The following is a 16,265-nucleotide window of genomic DNA, read 5'->3' as shown; positions in this document are numbered from 1 at the left end:
CCCCAGGCATGCACAGTTCACACACATACACATAGGCAAACTACTCACACACATAAAATTTTTTAAAACTTTAATCTCACTATTGAATAGTTTTGTTGTTTAATTTTTAGCATGCCAGGCACTAACTAAACGTTGGGTTTACAAAGATAACTCGGCACCCTTCTTAGAGACTAGTGGCACAGATGAGCAACTATCCACTATACCGTGCACAGCGGGGACTCGGACGGGACACATGACCTTTTGTACACAGGCCTCTTGTCTAGTGTCAGGGAAAAAAGAGACACATTTGCACCATTAACAAGAAACTGTGAACAGGCAATGGAGTGGAAAACAGATGGTGAAAACAGTGGAAAAGAGGAACTAAGATAGCATTATAGAAACATGCAAACGCAGAGGCAAGAGACTAACACTCTAGAGAAAGGCCAAGGAGTCTGGGGAATGAATGTGTGGGTGGCAGGCAGCACTAGAGAAGAAAGCTCCCTGCTGTTAATTTTTAAAAGGTTCTGTTGTTGTTTATGTTCTCATGACTCAGTCTCCCAGGTGCTCAGATTACAGGCATGAGGCACCTCACCTGACAAGTATTATGACTAATATTCAAGGGGGAAAAACAGAGTCCCATGGGGTGCAGAGAAGAGGTTTGAGGGCTTATTGAGGACAATTGTTTTCAATTGCTAATTTTCCTTGTTTGGATCTAGTAAACAGAGGACCACTCTTAAGGACCATGAGGGATGCATTCATTTATAAAGATAAAAAAGAAATTATTTCTTGGGAAAAGTTCAGGTTCATGAGGCCAGACACAGAGTGAGAACGTTAAAGCCATGTCTTAAAGATTTGTTTCAAAGAAGCAAGCAGAAGGCACGGGAAAGTCTGGGGTTCCCTCAGTTAGAAAAGCCATCACCACAGCAAATACAGTTCCTGCTATAGTTAGTTGGGAGTAACCTCTGGGTATTCCTTGAGAGACATATGACATAGTACGAAGGATCCCAGTAAAGACAGCTACATTAATACATGGAGAGGGAACTTCCACTCCCTTTCTCAGGTCTCTTTGAATGAATGATAGGCGAGGACCGAGAATCCATGGGAAAAATTGCTACTGCTTTGTTGTCAACACATTCATATACAGCTGTTTGAGCAAATACCATGCTGTCCATACGGATTTTTCCCTTTCTCCCAAACTTACACACCCACACCCAGGAGCAGCAGACATTCCTGGTTGGTGTCAATGGTTCCCGTGCTAATTCTGCTCCCTGCTTTGGGATCCTGGACATTCTACTTAAATTTGTTAAGCCTTCATTTTCTCATATGTAAATAAACAGAATGCCAGAACCAACCTTTCGGGCCTTCTGGGTTGTGTTGGCGTGCTGATACACGTAGAGATCCTTACATGCTGTGGTACACTTAGGAACTAATTTTCTGAAACAATTCTCACGTGTGGTCCTTAGATCAGCAGCACTGAGAGCTCCGTTAGTGAACTGTGAATCCTAAATTCCACCTTAAATCTCTGGTCTCCGGACTCTGCAAGTGCTGCCTGCACAGTCCCTGCTTAAGGGAAGAGACCTCAAGTTTCAAGATAACTGCTCTCAGGTAATCTCTGGAGAGTCACCTTATGGCCCAAATGTGCTGGGGACATAGGCAGTTTCAGAATCCTATGTTTGATGGTCTTCATGTGGAGGCATTAAGCTACTTTCCATGCCACCATCTTCACCCCGTGCACTTCCCAAACCGCTTGGGCTGACACTGCCACAGCCCTGGTTCCACTGCTGCATTCTGCCTGCCTTTCTACCCAGAGCAACCCAAGCAACCGTTAATTGCCTGCCAATAGGCTCCTCCCCTCGCGGTGCCTCACCCAAAGCCTTCGGTGCGAGAAACCTGGCCGTTTCGCGCCCTCTGGTGGCGGATATGCGAACCGCATCCTAATGATGAAAGTAGGTTGATCCTGTAGTGAAGGGCTGCTTTTCCGGCAGGCCCCTGGGATGAAGGACTCCTGAAGAAGTCAGATCCCGCGTTTACTCTTGCTTTCATCCTTTCATTTCGTTAATTCATTTAATCATTCATTTCCTTTCTGAAGCATTACCTGAGAGCTCTCTATGGCTTGATGCCCTTCCATGTGACAGCAAAACAAAGTACCCTGTCTTCTTGTTTATGTTCCTTGAACCGAACAGTTCAGTGCTCACAATCTCTCCACGTTTCCTATCTTACCTTAGTAGAAGTCTCACGGCTACACCCTTAGGTATGAAATAGGCGAGTCTTTCAACTGTAGCAGATGAGAGTGAGTTTACTTGATATTATTCTTAACAGCTGGCTATTGTCATTTGTTCATAGGCCTGTATCCGAAAACATGAAGTTTTTGCCATGGGCGGCTTGTCCTTGTGTTTACCCAGCTGAGTCTTCTCAGCCCTCAGAGTATAAATTGCCCAATGCTCTGACTAAAGGTGGCTGTCACATGAGGCTTTAGTCCTCCTAATTTATCTGCATGGAGTGAATAGCTTTTGTTGTTCCCCAGGAAAAGTCACTCAGCATCTAATCTGGTCTTGAACTCACTCAACACCAGGCAGGCCTTGGACATTCCATCCTTCTCTGTCAGCTTCTCAGGCAGCAGCCACTGCAGGGCTTATGCTACCAGAGTCAGCCTAAAGGTGCGGCAATCCTTCTGCCTCCAAGCCCAAAGCTCTGCTTGATTGAAACTATACATCAGACTAAAGCTTTGCTCCAGCCCTGGTGCCTCTCTGTTCTCGCTGCTGTTTTGAGACGGAAGTGCACATATGCTAATGAGCACTTCATAAACCCTGGCCACTTTCCCCAGGAACTGTCTCCAGTGACACACAGCCTGAGCAATGAGAGAGCTAAATCAGATCTTCCCAGGTTGCTTTGTTTCTTTGAAACAGTGAGATTAAATCCATCCACAAAAAATCAATTCATGCACCCTGTTGCAGATCTGTTGATTTTGTATGTGTGTGTGTGATATGTGTGTTTATGTATGTGTGGGTGTATGCACTGTATACTGTTTGTATAGGACAGAGAGAGACTATGAGAGTGAGAAAAAATGTTTTCTCATTACTCTAATACATAGGCATAAAAAGACAAATCGTAAAAGCATTAAAAAAAATCCTCACACATTACCAGTCAGATCCCGACTACATGAAGCCTGACCCAGATACTTTTGCTGTTATGCAAACATTTAAAGCTAAACTCCAATGACCCACAGCACCTTGCTTCAGACGTCCAGCTTTAGGAGACAACTAGTGCTGAAAAATGTACTACTTAATTAGATAGCAAGAACTCAACCTGTGCCCTCAGGTACAGACTCCAAATGATCCACAGGATAAAACTAAGCCGTTCCCTCATGTGTTCTAATACTTCCACCCTCTCGAAGCCTCACTATGCAGTCCCTTCTGCAGGTCCTCACTTGCTGTGGCCTTACCAAGGTGTATTTAGTACATTTTTCTTCTGCTGCCTTTTCTCATTCTGTCTGGTTGTGGTGGTGGAGGTGGTGTCAGTTCATAGATCACCCATACATCACCAATATATCACCCATATATCACCATACATCACCAACCGGCCACTTTCCACAGTGTCTAACAAATCACCATTTCATCTCTACTGGCAGGCTGGAGTGAGACAAGAAGGCTTAGGGCAAAGGTAAGGTAGACATGTGTCCCCCACAGAGATGGCTGAGGGCTGTCTCTCCAACAATGCTGCCCTGCCCCAGCAAGCAAGAGCATAAACACATTGATCTGGGGGAGGTTGTGCCCACTTTTAATTCCGGCTCTTGGGAAGCAGAAGCAGGGGGAATCTCTAAGTTCAAGGACAGCCTGCTCTAGAGATTGAGTTTCAGGACTGGCAACATAGACAACCCTGTCAAAAAAAAAAAAAAGAAAGAAAGAAAGAAAGAAAGAAAGAAAGAAAGAAAGAAAGAAAGAAAGAAAAAGTGGAGACAAATCAAGCTGGGAGCCTCCCCAAGTCCATCTATTCATCCCTCATTTTCAAGGCTAAACTGTTAAGCTGATTCTGAGTTAGCTCTCCTGCCCAGCCTGATAGCCATCAAGACCGTAGGAACAGCTGAATGCAGGACTCTATGGCCTAAAGAATCATGGCAGGAGAACTCAACCCTTCATCCTAACCCAGAAGGCACAACAAGCGTTGGCATCACTGGTGTGACATAGGCCCAGTGTCCTTTCATGGAATCCCCTCAGCCACCTCAGAAAGTGGAAGCCACCAGCAGGGAGTGAGGTGGCTTCCCAAATGAGAGGGGAGACTGTGGGAAGGAGGAGAGCGAGTTATACTGTCAGTTGTTGTGACAGATGTCTGAGAGAAACAGTGTAAGGTGGGCAGGCTTTATTTTCACATTTTGGGGTCCATTCTGAGGTGCTGTATTGAGTGGGGTATGCAACCTGAGATGCTGTACTCGGGGATAAATGGTCACCAGGGTACACCTATCCATCCTAAGTGTGCTGCCAGCTTATAGTAGGCTATACCTACTCTGAGATCCTTCCCACAGTAGAATATGTCCATCCTGAGGTGCTGTGGTTAGCAACGCATTCCACAGAGAGCCAGAGAACAAGAGTGACCCCAGTCAGTGCCTCACTAGCTCTGCATTTCTCAGCAGTGCAGCTTCCTGCCACAGCATCTGCCTTGCTTGGCTTGGCCAGGCAGAGCAGATAGGAAGAGATTTTACATTTGATGCAGGTCTCCTGGCCAGCAATATTACCCTGAGGGCTACAGGACACCTAGGAATCTATAAGTGAACATGCCCACAGTTGAGTGCATCAAATGGCCTTGAAGCCACATTTTGTAATGTATTTCAACAAATTTGCTGGCTTTCATCCAGTTCTCAAACCTGAGGCTCCTTTCCCCCACTTGAAGGTCACCTTCCTGAGCAGCTCAGGCAGGAGACTCCTCTGCTCTCTCTTAGCCCTGTGGCCTGTCTAACACACACCTTCATTCTGGAAGTCTTGAGTGCAGAACTCTAGACACAAAGCCCAGAGACGTTGGTGACTAGACTTGAGGAAAAGAAGGGGTGGTAGGAGGAGGTTGGAGGGTATCAATGAAGGAGAAGGCTAGAAGGGTAGAAGAGGAGGGGCAGGAAGCAACAGAAAAACCTTTTCTCCTAGAAGCTACAGTGCTACACACACACACACACACTCACACACACACACACACACACACACACATGCATGCACATACAGTGCATGCCTGCAGGACCCTTGCTTCATACTATCCTAGCTTCATTGTCAAGGTACCAATTCCACAGAGAGCCAGAGAACAAGAGTGACCCCAATCAGTGCCTCAGTAGTTCTGCAGCATACCGATGTTCATGAAGGCCAGACTGGGTGCCTCTGCTTCATGCAGAGGTTCAAGAATGGCTTGGTCTGCCCTGCGTGAGACCCTCTGGGAGTCTCCTTAGAGCAGGGAGGCCTGCCCTAAGTCCCAGGGAATGAGGTCACTTGTACTCAGTCTCTCTGAGGCCCAGCCATTGCTGGAGAGTGATCTTCTTCTCCCTTTAAATGCACTATTGCTTTCTTTCTAGAGCTGGTCGTTCTTTTAAAGTGTGGTAGTGTGTAGATACACCTTGTGCTGGTTGTACTGAATCTTTTAGTGATAGAGAATGTCAATCGGACCTCTTATGAACTATGTGCACACAGTTTAGTTGACCGGAGCTGTATGACTGGATCTTTATGGTTCCCATGGGGTTTCCATTTGACGTGTAAAAGTGATGGCACTCATGCAAATCTGTAGCAGCGTGGCTCCAATGACATTGTAAGCCTTGTACCAGAGCCATGCCCCTCAGCTGCTGCTGTCACAATCACATGAGTGCCCACTGTGTTTCCAATGGCAATAACTTCTAACTTAACGGCACAGATCACATAGCAAACGGAAATTGTTTTCTTTTATCTAGAACCCCCACCCCAGTAAAAGAACCAAAAATAAAGTGGCAAACACCCCCACTCTCTAGTGTTCATCTTCTCACTACTTAAAGCCTGATACAGTGTTTGTGATGTCTATACAATCAACTAGGACCTCACTCAAATAGGCCCTGGTGCCTTACTCAAATGGTCAGTTTCAGAAAAGGAAGTCAGTGGTGTTATAAAATATAGAGATCTGTCCTTTTATTCTTGTTTTGTTTGATTTTGTTTGTTTTTTTGAGACAGGGTTTCTCTGTGTAACAAGCCCTGGCTGTCCTGGACTTACTTTGTAGACCAGGCTAGCCTCGAACTTACAGAGATCTCCCTGACTCTGCTTCCTGAGTGCATAATCTGTCCTTTTCAAATAAGGGGCCACACAAATGGGCCAAGAGACACGGTCAAATAATATCTAATGACACATAAAATGGACCCTGGAACTCCTGAGGCCTCTGTCACCTGGTCTTCCATCAATTTGACTGTCTGTGTGCTGCTGGAAGGTTCTCGGTATCCCCGAGGACCTCGAAGGACATTGGTGTAGAGGACATTCACTACCATGAGTTCTGGTTGATTACCAAAACCTCAGATGCACAGTCTTCTGGCCAGGAGTCTGCAGGTTCATATTGCTGACGAATTCATTGTGGCCAGGGAAGTTGCCAATTCCTGTAAGGTTGGTGTGGCTGAACAAAGAAGGCATACACAGATTTCTACAGAAATTATGGTTCCATGAAAGATTTTGAAGAGATGATGAAGGCTGGTATCTTTCAGAGTGCAAAGTGATTTCAGATTGCAAAGAATCCTTTGGATTGCCCTCCATAGAAGTTCCTCACTGACCCGTGTTCCTGAACTATGAAACATGAATATGTGGGTTAAGGAGTAGTTTCTCTCAATAAACTATTAACAATAAAAACAAAAACAAAAATGGATCCCACTCGCTGTCAGGTGAGGGACTCTCAGCATTCACCTGCTGTGTCTGCCTAACATGCCATTTATAGGTTAATACTTTCATATCAGTCTGGTCCAGCAAATATTTTACCTTGCTTCTTGGCCTCAGCATGACCTTGATAGCTGGTATGTCCTCAGACCTTACATAAGGACTTCCTCCCTTGCTCTTGAGTCCTGCCTGAGGTCTGTCAGTGGAACTGTAATGACTCCCATCAGGCAGGGCTAATCCAGTTCTAGTTTGTGTTTGTGGGGTATCATGTCGGGATATGTGTCCTTCCAAATCTATGTTGAATCATCAGTCCTGAAGTAATGATAATATCAAGATTTGGGGCCATTGGAGGTGACAAGCTAGGAGGTTCGTCATCATGACAGAATGCATTTCCTATAGAAAGGGGCCTGAAAGAGAGTTCAGTCCTTCCCAGGACCATGAAGAAACACATAACAAACTGCCATGTATAAGAAAGGTAAGCTCAGACACCCCTAACATCATGGCGCTTAATATACCTCATGCACTCTGACCAGCCTGATCTTAACTAACCAACCTCCAGAAGAAGAAATCGATTTCTGTTGTTATTATGTTTTCCAGTCTAAGGCAGTTTCTTGCAGAACAGGATGAGACTGTGACATCTGAAGATTCTCCAGCTCCCACAACTGTGGGGAGAATGCTTTTACTATTTTAGGATTCTAGGGTGACCTTTTTCTTTCCTGATTGTCCTGAATGTGTCTGCCTACTGTCTTCTGGGATCCTAGGTTTCTGATGAGAAATCTAAAGAGATCTCTTGGGGGAAGCTGTGATCAAAGTCTCTTATCAGTCCCACAGATGTCACTTGTCCTGGGGTGTCTCGAGAAAGGGAACATTTTGTTACAGTAGCACAGTGCCAGTGAGGGGCTATCATACTTTTGACAACAATCCAAGTTTAAAGAGAGGGATACTTTGAATGGAGAGGTCTGCACCTCTACATTCAGTGTTGAGAATGTTGAGGCCTGTAACAGGCAGGTGTTACCACAGCATTTTTGGTTGTACTTGCAAAGGACATTGGAGCATCCATCCTCTGGGTTCACTTTCTTAGGGGTAAAGATCAGAGTCTTTACCCAGTAAAGCATAGAGCTTTGGGGGTCTGTATTATCAGTTACCATTCCTGTGTTATTACTATTAATGTGGAGATGGTCCTTGCTATGATTTCAAGTGCAGTGTCCCCTATAGACTCTTGTGTTTGAACATGTGCTGTCCAGCTGGTGAAACTGTCCTGAGAAGTTGGGGTCCAGCCTTAGGGGGCGGGATCTGGCCACAGGAAGCAGTGTCGTGGCCTGGCATTGGAAGTGGTCTGATCACCAGTCCAGTGTAAGCAACCACATGCTAACACCCACCACTCCTGCCACCATGTCTTTCCTGTTTCCGCAAAGGGTGAGCCAAAAACGAACCCTTCCTTCATTTGTTTCTTGTTGGGCACTTGCAGCAGTGAGTACAGAGTCACTGATACAGTCATTTTGGGCAGGAGTATGCCCATCCCTCAGTGGTCCATGACTGACTCTGAGCTCACAAGGAGCCACTGGGAGGCGTGGCTGCCATATAGGCATATATTATACTTCTTAGGGCTGGTTTCTGTCCTTCTAGAGCAGAGAGCTGTTGGGTGGTGATCTGCAGGACTTGGACGTAGGTGGAGTTTTGGACTTGGATGCTGGTGACATGTTTAACTTCGACAGAGTGAGCCTCTTTCTCACTTTACTGGTGGTGCTTTGGGGATATTGGTTTTAGTTTTTATTTTACTTTAAATTTATGGTGTTAGATGTTAAGTTTTACACATTTCAAATGTTCTTTGTTAATTATCTTCCTTTTTCTCATTTTCAAACATTCTGTAAGTGAATACTAAGCATACAAAGTACGAAATTTCATCTGTAAGGTGTCTGTACCTGTACAAAATGTAGTTTGATAATATTCCCCTACTCTAATATGCTGTATGCCCTCCTCCTTCCCCTTCCCATCGCTAATAATTCTCTGTTACTTTCAGGTCCCCTCCCCTCCCTATGGTGCCTCAAAGTAAACGTCTCTGTGAAACTGTCATGTTATACACAACACATTGATTTCCAGTTCCACGCTGTTTTTTTTTTCTTAAAAAATAGACGTTTCACTCTTTTCAGCTGAGTATGTGATTGTTGCCCTTGTGTTTCTACCCAGTGTTATTAATCAGTTTGTGTGTGTTGCAGCCCTTGTCTGACTAGGTGAACCCATTTGATCATGAAGTTTGGTCCCAGTAAGTGCTTCTGAATTAACTGTGAAGTAGTAAGTGCTCTTACTAAGGACTGTTGTGTCTGTGTTCACAGAGGTTGGTTATATTTTTTTTCTTGTTACTGTATCCACCTAGTTTCCATATCTGAGTAATACAGTTCATTGGATGATTCTGAAAGCCTCCTGCCTCTTTCTATTTCATATACCAGATTGAGAAGCATTGCTGTTAGCTCCTCTTTAAAGGTTTAGTAAAAAGTCCTCAATGAGTGTCTGTTCCTGTTTTGTTTTTTGTTCAAGACATTATTTTTAAGTACTGTTTCAGTGTGGTTGGTTGTTTTTGTTTTGTTTTGTTTTTCTGTTTTCAGTTACTTCTTTGAGAACTTCATATAATACATTTTGATCCTATTTATCCTTTCCCCACACTCCCTTTCCTAGCGCCCAGATTTGTGTCTTTTGGGTTTGGTTTGGTTTTGGGCATCAAGCAGAGTTTCTGTTGTCCTTCTGTTGTTGGGTATGTGGCGTTCCACTGAAGAGTAGTCTGTCCAACCTATGAGGGGCCGCATCCTTAGAATGTGTGCTCTCCTGGCAACTATCAATTGCAAATAGCTCATTAGCTAGGAGTGTGACTTCTTGTCTACCTCCCATCTTCATCTGAGATTTCTGTGTTCGGCCTGAGCAGGTCACAATGCTGTGAGGTCATATATGCTACCACCCAGCTGTGTCCAGACAACACTGTTTTCTTGTTTTCCACTACCTCTGCCTCCTACAGTTTCACAGGTTAGGTGTTTTCTAGCTTCTTAGTTCAGACTTAGTAGTTAATGTCTGTCTAGAGGTTTATCAAATCAGTTTCTTCTAGATTTTCCCAATTCACTGGAACATTTTCCCTAGTGATTGCCTGGATGTCTGGATTTCAGTTGCATCTCTGGTAATAACACCTTACTTGGTCGCTAATATTATTAGCTTGTATTTTTATCCATAAAAAAAGTCTTTGTTACGACCGTCTTTGTGTTATTTTAGTTTCTATTTCTTCAGTTTCTGTTCTGAACTTGTCACTTCTATTTCTTTTCGGTTTGGCTGGTTCTTGTTTTTCCATGACCTCGACAGCATCATTAAGTTATTTGGGACATCTATCTATCTATCTATCTATCTATCTATCTATCTATCTATCTATCTTTTTTAAGTGCAGGAATTCATAGCTATGTTTGTCCTAGACCCACTTTTAATTAATTTTTATCTTGCATCACTAGTTGGTGGTGGCATTTATATCAACAAAGATGAAGAGGTGGCAAGTGGTTCAAGACCTCGGTTCCAAGCCCTTTGATGAAGAGGCTTTTACAGAACATTATAAAATCTTACAAACACTCGGCCAAGGAGGATTCTGGGAAGTAAAATTGGCTAGCCATCTCCTCACCCAGACAAGGGTAGTAGTAAAAGTTCTTCCAAAAGGCAGGAGGCAGACCTTCATCAAATCAGAAATTGAAATAATGAAGTCCCTAGACCATCCCAACGTCATCAAACTTTTGCATATAATCGGCACCACAAACCACACTTACATGATCATGGAACATGCCGAGGGAGGAGAACTGATGGGCAGGATTACAGAGTTTGGCCACCTCCCAGCAGAGGAGTCCCGTAGGCTATTTAAACAGATAGTACGTGCCCTCCACTATTGCCATGGAAGGGAATTGCCCACAGGGACCTAAAGCCTGCAAACATATTAATGGATGGCAAAGGGAATATCAAATTGTGTGATTTTGGATTGGCCACCAAGCTTACCATGGGACAGAAGCAAGCAGATTTTTGTGGACACCCCCCCCCTTATTGTGCCCCAGAACTCTTTGAAAGAAAAGACTACAATGGCCTTGCCGCTGATATCTGGAGCTTGGGGGTTATGCTCTACTTTATGTTGACCGGGTATGTTTCCAGGGACGTACATATGAAGGACTAAAGCAGAGGGTCTTGGCAGGAAAGTACTCCGTCAGATTCAAGCTGTCAAAGGAGCTCTGGGACGTGATTGCTAAGTTGTTAAGTGTAAACCCTAGACTAAGGCCAACAACTGGTGACATTCTGCACTTTCCATGGCTAAAACATGACAGTGAAGGTTCTCCGGATTTCTTTAGAGGGAACACTGACAGCCACCCAGACCCCACTGTAATGGTCATCATGAGAGTCATGGGATACAAGAAACGAGAGATACGGGAAGCTTTACAGAAGAAGAACGTTGACCAGGTGATGGCTACATATCTTATTCTTAGGCAACAGTCACCCTGGGGGGACAATTTTAAAATAAAACTTAAGCCCAGGCGGTTGGGTCGAAACTTGAACCTCACTGGGGCAGCCATGACAGCAAAAGTGACCTTAAAGAGGGCATCTAGTGTCCCTTCCCTTTCTACCTTCCTTGATCCCAATGTTCCTCAGAGTCCTGAGCATGACAAAGGGGGTAAAAGGAGGTACAGTTGGCCACCCACCCTGACCTGCTTGAACAACAAGACAACCCCCCTTCTGAAAATCTGTCCCCAGCGTAGCCGTGAGGCCCATTTCATGAGCAGCACCAGTTGGGACACGAACAGCACTGACACCTCAGGGGAAATATGCCCAAAGGTGACTGCTGAGAATGTTCCACGGAAGCCTCACTGCAGGCAGTCATCCTGGATGTGCTGAAAGCTGGCTCTAACAAGTTTAAGGGATCCTCACAGGAAGTTTTATCCCATCCTGCTTCTGTGGAGGAATACCAGCTTAAGAACAGCAACATACATGGTGAGACTATCAACTCCTCTCTCCCAAAAGCCTAACCTGAGGACCTCTGAGGACAGCCCCAAGAAGTGACTAAAGCTGGTTCAAAGAAGAACATGAACTCAGAGAATAGAGCATCTCCATTCTTCAACAAGGAGAGCCAGGGCAAGGATCCCACGGTAAAACCAAAAGAAGCCAGACCACCTCTATTCTCCCGCAAGGAGGCCCAGGAAGATGGCCCCATTGTAGAAAGCAAAGAGCCCAACCCATTCTCCCCAGATACACGCCGGGGACATCTCCATGGCCAGGAGCAGATTACACCCAGAGCCCCCTTTAGGAAGCGGGTTTAGAAAAGCATCAGGAAGAACATCAGAAAAGGATTTGGGAGGTTATGTTGCTGTGTGCCTGTCCAAAACAGAGAGCTCCCAGCCAAGAACAAAATCTTGGCTGTGAGCTAAAAGGCCTGTGGAGGCAGCTGTGGTACCAGGTAGGTGGAGAAGCTACATGTACTTTACCTTGGCTTATTTTTAAAAAAATAATGTCCCTTTTTATTTTTGTTTGTTTTCCTTTCTCAAGAGGTTTTCTCTATGTAGCCCTGGCTGTCCTAGACTCACTTTGTGGAGCAGGCTGGACTCAAACTCACAGAGAGCCACCTGCCTCTGCTTCCACCAGTGCTGGGATTTCAGGCACGTGTCACGACACCCAGGGTAATGTCATTTTCTCTAAAGAAAAAAAATATTTACTGTGTGTTTGTGGAGGAACTTGCAGTTCTGTCTTTCTACCATATGGGTCCTGGGGAATGGTACAAGGTCCCCAGTCTTGGCGGCAAATGCCTCTACTCACTGAGCTGTTTCCTAGTCATGCATATATATATATATATGCATTTAGATAAAGAGATTGTAAATACACACATTTTAGGGTTTGGTGATAATGTATGATCACACTAGAAGGCAAACCCCACAGTATCTTTCTTTGAGAAACTTGAACTAGATAGACAGCAGAAGATAGTGGCCCGAAGCTGGGCAAGAAGGCTGGAGAAAGGTTGGTGAAGGGAACAAGGGAGCGCTCAGGAGGAAACAGCCTGAGAGCCCATGCCAGCCCAGTGCAAGCACAGCCACATGCAAGTCCTGCCTACTTCTACTAGAGGCCCCATTCTTGTGTCTATTCCAAGTGCTGGTGGAGGCACAGTGCTCCCTAGAGGCTGATGCCAGAGGGTCGATGGCAGTAGGCTGAGGATGCAGACAGTGCAGGAGAGGAGAGGTCCAGATTGGCATTTTGGACAGCTGTGTGCCAGTGCCAAGCTCTGTCCCAGATCACCAGCTGAATCTGGGGACATATACCATTCCTGTATCTGCAGATGAACTGTGTGTGGGGGGTGGTGTCTCTGTGAGGGGTGTAATCACACCCTTCTCAGATCACCTCGGACCCTAAGGACTGAAAATGGATTCTGAGAGGCAGGTCTGAACTCAATCCTCCTGACTGTCTCCTGTAGGAAGGTTCCTGATGGCTGGCAGAGCCACAATTTCACCAGCCACGTGAAGCACTGTGAGATTCAAGAATCCTGTAAACAGGGGTTCACGGAGTGCTGGTGATCATCAGGAAAACACCTCAGAGGACCTTAGATTCATGGTGAGATTATCAACTGCCTGTCTCCAGATGTACCTGTGTACCATTAAAAGACACAGGAGAAGAGAAAGCGGCAGTGGAAGAAGCGGAGGACCAGCCAGACACACACCTTGACCTATTGGTGTGTGTCCAAAATGAAAATTGCTGACCAGACCAGAGCCAGAAACAAAGGAATGAGATTGCAGAGAGTCATTTGGAAGGTTGAGTGTATAGGAGCAGGTGAGTCCACTGGTTATGTGCAGTTTTTAGAACCATCCTGGCTTACTAGATAGCTTGTTCCTACTCCCACCAACATCCAGAAACCTTCTCAGCTCAACCCAGCACTCACTATTACTGGTGAAACTGCTTGTTGCTTTGCATCCTGAATCACTTGGATGCATTCTTCTGGACTGTATACCTGGACAGACAGGGAGGGACACACTCACACACTCACACACACACCCTCATTCCCATGTGCCGTGTGTCCAGTTGATGCTAGGGAAGTTTGCTTGAAATGGAGAGGATTCACATTCCAAACATGGTAATTTCCAGTGACGACTTCTTGTGGATATTCCTTGATGTCCCTCCAAATCAGTTAGTTCTTTCTTGTCTCCACCCTCATCTGAAACATTAACCATCTGCTCTACTGCTTCCTAGGTGCCATGGGAAGCCAGCACATGCCATGGTGTACACTTTGCCCCAGGGCATCCTGCCTCGAGGGAGGTGAGGCCCACCAACTGTTCTTTGAGTGGAACCAAGGTGAAGTCTGCAGTGCTTGACACTTGAATGCAGAGCTGGAGCTGGTGCCCACCATGACCACGGATAAGAACCTGTTGATGCAAAAACAATTAATTAAGACCCTCTGGTCTGACAATGAGTGCTTTCCTTTGGGTGACTCATGCTCTCCTGCCACATTCCCACTTCCTAAGAAAACTCAGGGATTAAAGGGGACAGATTCATTCCCCTCTTGAGCACCACAGTCTACTATAACAAGCCTTGTGTATTTTCAACAGTATCTCACACCAAGATCCAAGCTATTTTCCTTCTGACAACCTATGGCGATGCTGCAGGTCCTGCAGCTTTGTGTCCCAGGCAGCAGGCTGGGAATGCGTGGTGTCTTTGCTGCCTGAATGACACTCTGCTGGGGCTGCTACAGACTCCCGGGACACACTCAGCAAGGTATAAAGCCTAATGCCAGCTTCACCTGCATGTTTCGGAGGGCAGGAGATGCCCCTCAAGCCTTAACACACTGGATAGAAGAGGGATGCATAGATGATGCCCCCTGCTAGGGCATGGGGAAGCATGGTTGGCTACAGGGTGATGGTCCACTGTCCACTTGTTAATCTTACTAAAACCCCTTTGTTTTCAGGTCTCCTTTAAGAAAACTGTGTGACTGCTTATTTTAGGCATGGTGTTTCCCGGTGAAGATTAACCATTGAGGATGTGTACAGAGAGCTGGGCTTAAGATTTGCTATGCAGAAGTGGTACCAAGAAAGTCACACACAGACAACCTGGAAAAAAAAAAAAAGGCACGAGTAACCCTGAAAACAGAGACTATTTAATCATAATAAACTTCCTTGTGTATTTGACCCCTGTGTTGTGGTGTCCTGACTTATAGTTATGTAAAGACTTTGATCCTGGAATGAGCATGTCTATCTTCTGAATGCACCCATTTCTCCCAGAGGTGAGAGCAGCACTACTTGTCCAAGTGCTCTGTGGTCTTGGTTCTGTGCATTGGATCTCTGCCCTATGTACTGCCTAGTCTGTAACCTAGAAGCATCTGTCCATCCTGCTAGTGTTTATCACTAGTGGAGATTTTTGTTTTAGTTCCACATATGCAGTATTTTCCTGTCTCTTGAGCATTATTGTTCTTAGCATAATGTCCTTTAAGTCTACTCAGGTTGACCAGAAATCTCAGTTTCCTCCTCCCCTTTATTTCTCTGAGGCAGGGTCTTGCTGTGTAGCCTAGGATGGCCTACAACTCCTGATAGTCCTGCTCAGAATTCTGGGTCCTGTGGTGACAGGTTTGTACCTCCTAAATTATGATGCCCAATTACATCCTTCTTCAACAGACATGTGGATGTAGGGTAGGCACATTGCTAAAGGTCTAGGGTTTGATTTGTTTTGAAACACTCCCAATTTTCTCTGCAATTGTCCTATTTCAGTGTCCTCACAAAGCTCTTGATAATTGTGTGTGGAGATGCTCACAGGGGCCCTGACTTCTGTTCTCAAGTCAATGCTTTTCTGTAGCCTGTAGTCTGGCTCCCCCTCAACTTGTATTTCTGCCCTGCTATTTTTATCCTATTGATGGGGCAGAGCTTTCTTCAGAGGACAAGGGATTCTCTGTGCTGTTATGTGACCTAGCGACAAAGAGGCTTCCAAGATGACAGGATCCCTGGCCCTCTGCAACCAAATCACTATGGGAAGAAACTCAGAAACCAGCTCACTTCTCTTCCTATGGAGGCAACAGCTAGTATGGGCCATCTGGCAGGTGTGATTTTGGTTTTGTGAGGGATCCTGTACTGTGGTATGACAATTCATTCCCTCGCCGCACACTGGTTCTGACTCCATAGCTTGCTTCTCAGAAAAAGGTCCGTAATGCATGGAGCAGTATAGAAGTGTCTTTGACATTCTGATATCCTTTCCTTTGCTATGGTTAGGTACCCAATGTTGGGGATGGCTAGATTACAGAGAAGACATGGTTTCACATTTCGAGGAATCTCCACCCTGTGTCCCATGATGGTTGTATGTTTGCTCTGCCAGCTGTGTGCAAGGGTTTCCAATTCACGTGTATAGGATGCCATTTGACAATTTCCAGACTAGTTCATGTGGTGATATTTATGACAACTCATTTG

The 16,265-nt window shown here is 45.4% G+C and overlaps 1 protein-coding gene and 1 pseudogene across 1 annotated transcript; both read left to right on the top strand.

Moving 5' to 3' along the window:
* The first annotated feature begins 6,456 nt into the window (after positions 1 to 6,456).
* LOC110543521 (cytochrome c oxidase subunit 6C-like) lies at positions 6,457 to 6,680 on the top strand (annotated as a pseudogene).
* A 2,762-nt stretch (positions 6,681 to 9,442) lies between these two features.
* On the top strand, positions 9,443 to 14,999 carry LOC132653770 (sperm motility kinase X-like). Its single transcript, XM_060383105.1, is given in 5 exon segments — positions 9,443 to 10,746; positions 10,749 to 10,988; positions 10,991 to 13,650; positions 14,068 to 14,589; positions 14,780 to 14,999. Coding segments are annotated over 3 exon segments (1,383 nt in total). The 5' UTR covers positions 9,443 to 10,346; the 3' UTR covers positions 11,734 to 13,650; positions 14,068 to 14,589; positions 14,780 to 14,999.
* The last annotated feature ends 1,266 nt before the right edge of the window (positions 15,000 to 16,265 follow it).

This window comes from Meriones unguiculatus, chromosome 4, assembly GCF_030254825.1.
Source record: "Meriones unguiculatus strain TT.TT164.6M chromosome 4, Bangor_MerUng_6.1, whole genome shotgun sequence".
In the NCBI taxonomy this organism is placed as follows: Eukaryota; Metazoa; Chordata; class Mammalia; order Rodentia; family Muridae; genus Meriones; species Meriones unguiculatus.
This window is presented reverse-complemented; position numbering and strand designations above follow the sequence as displayed.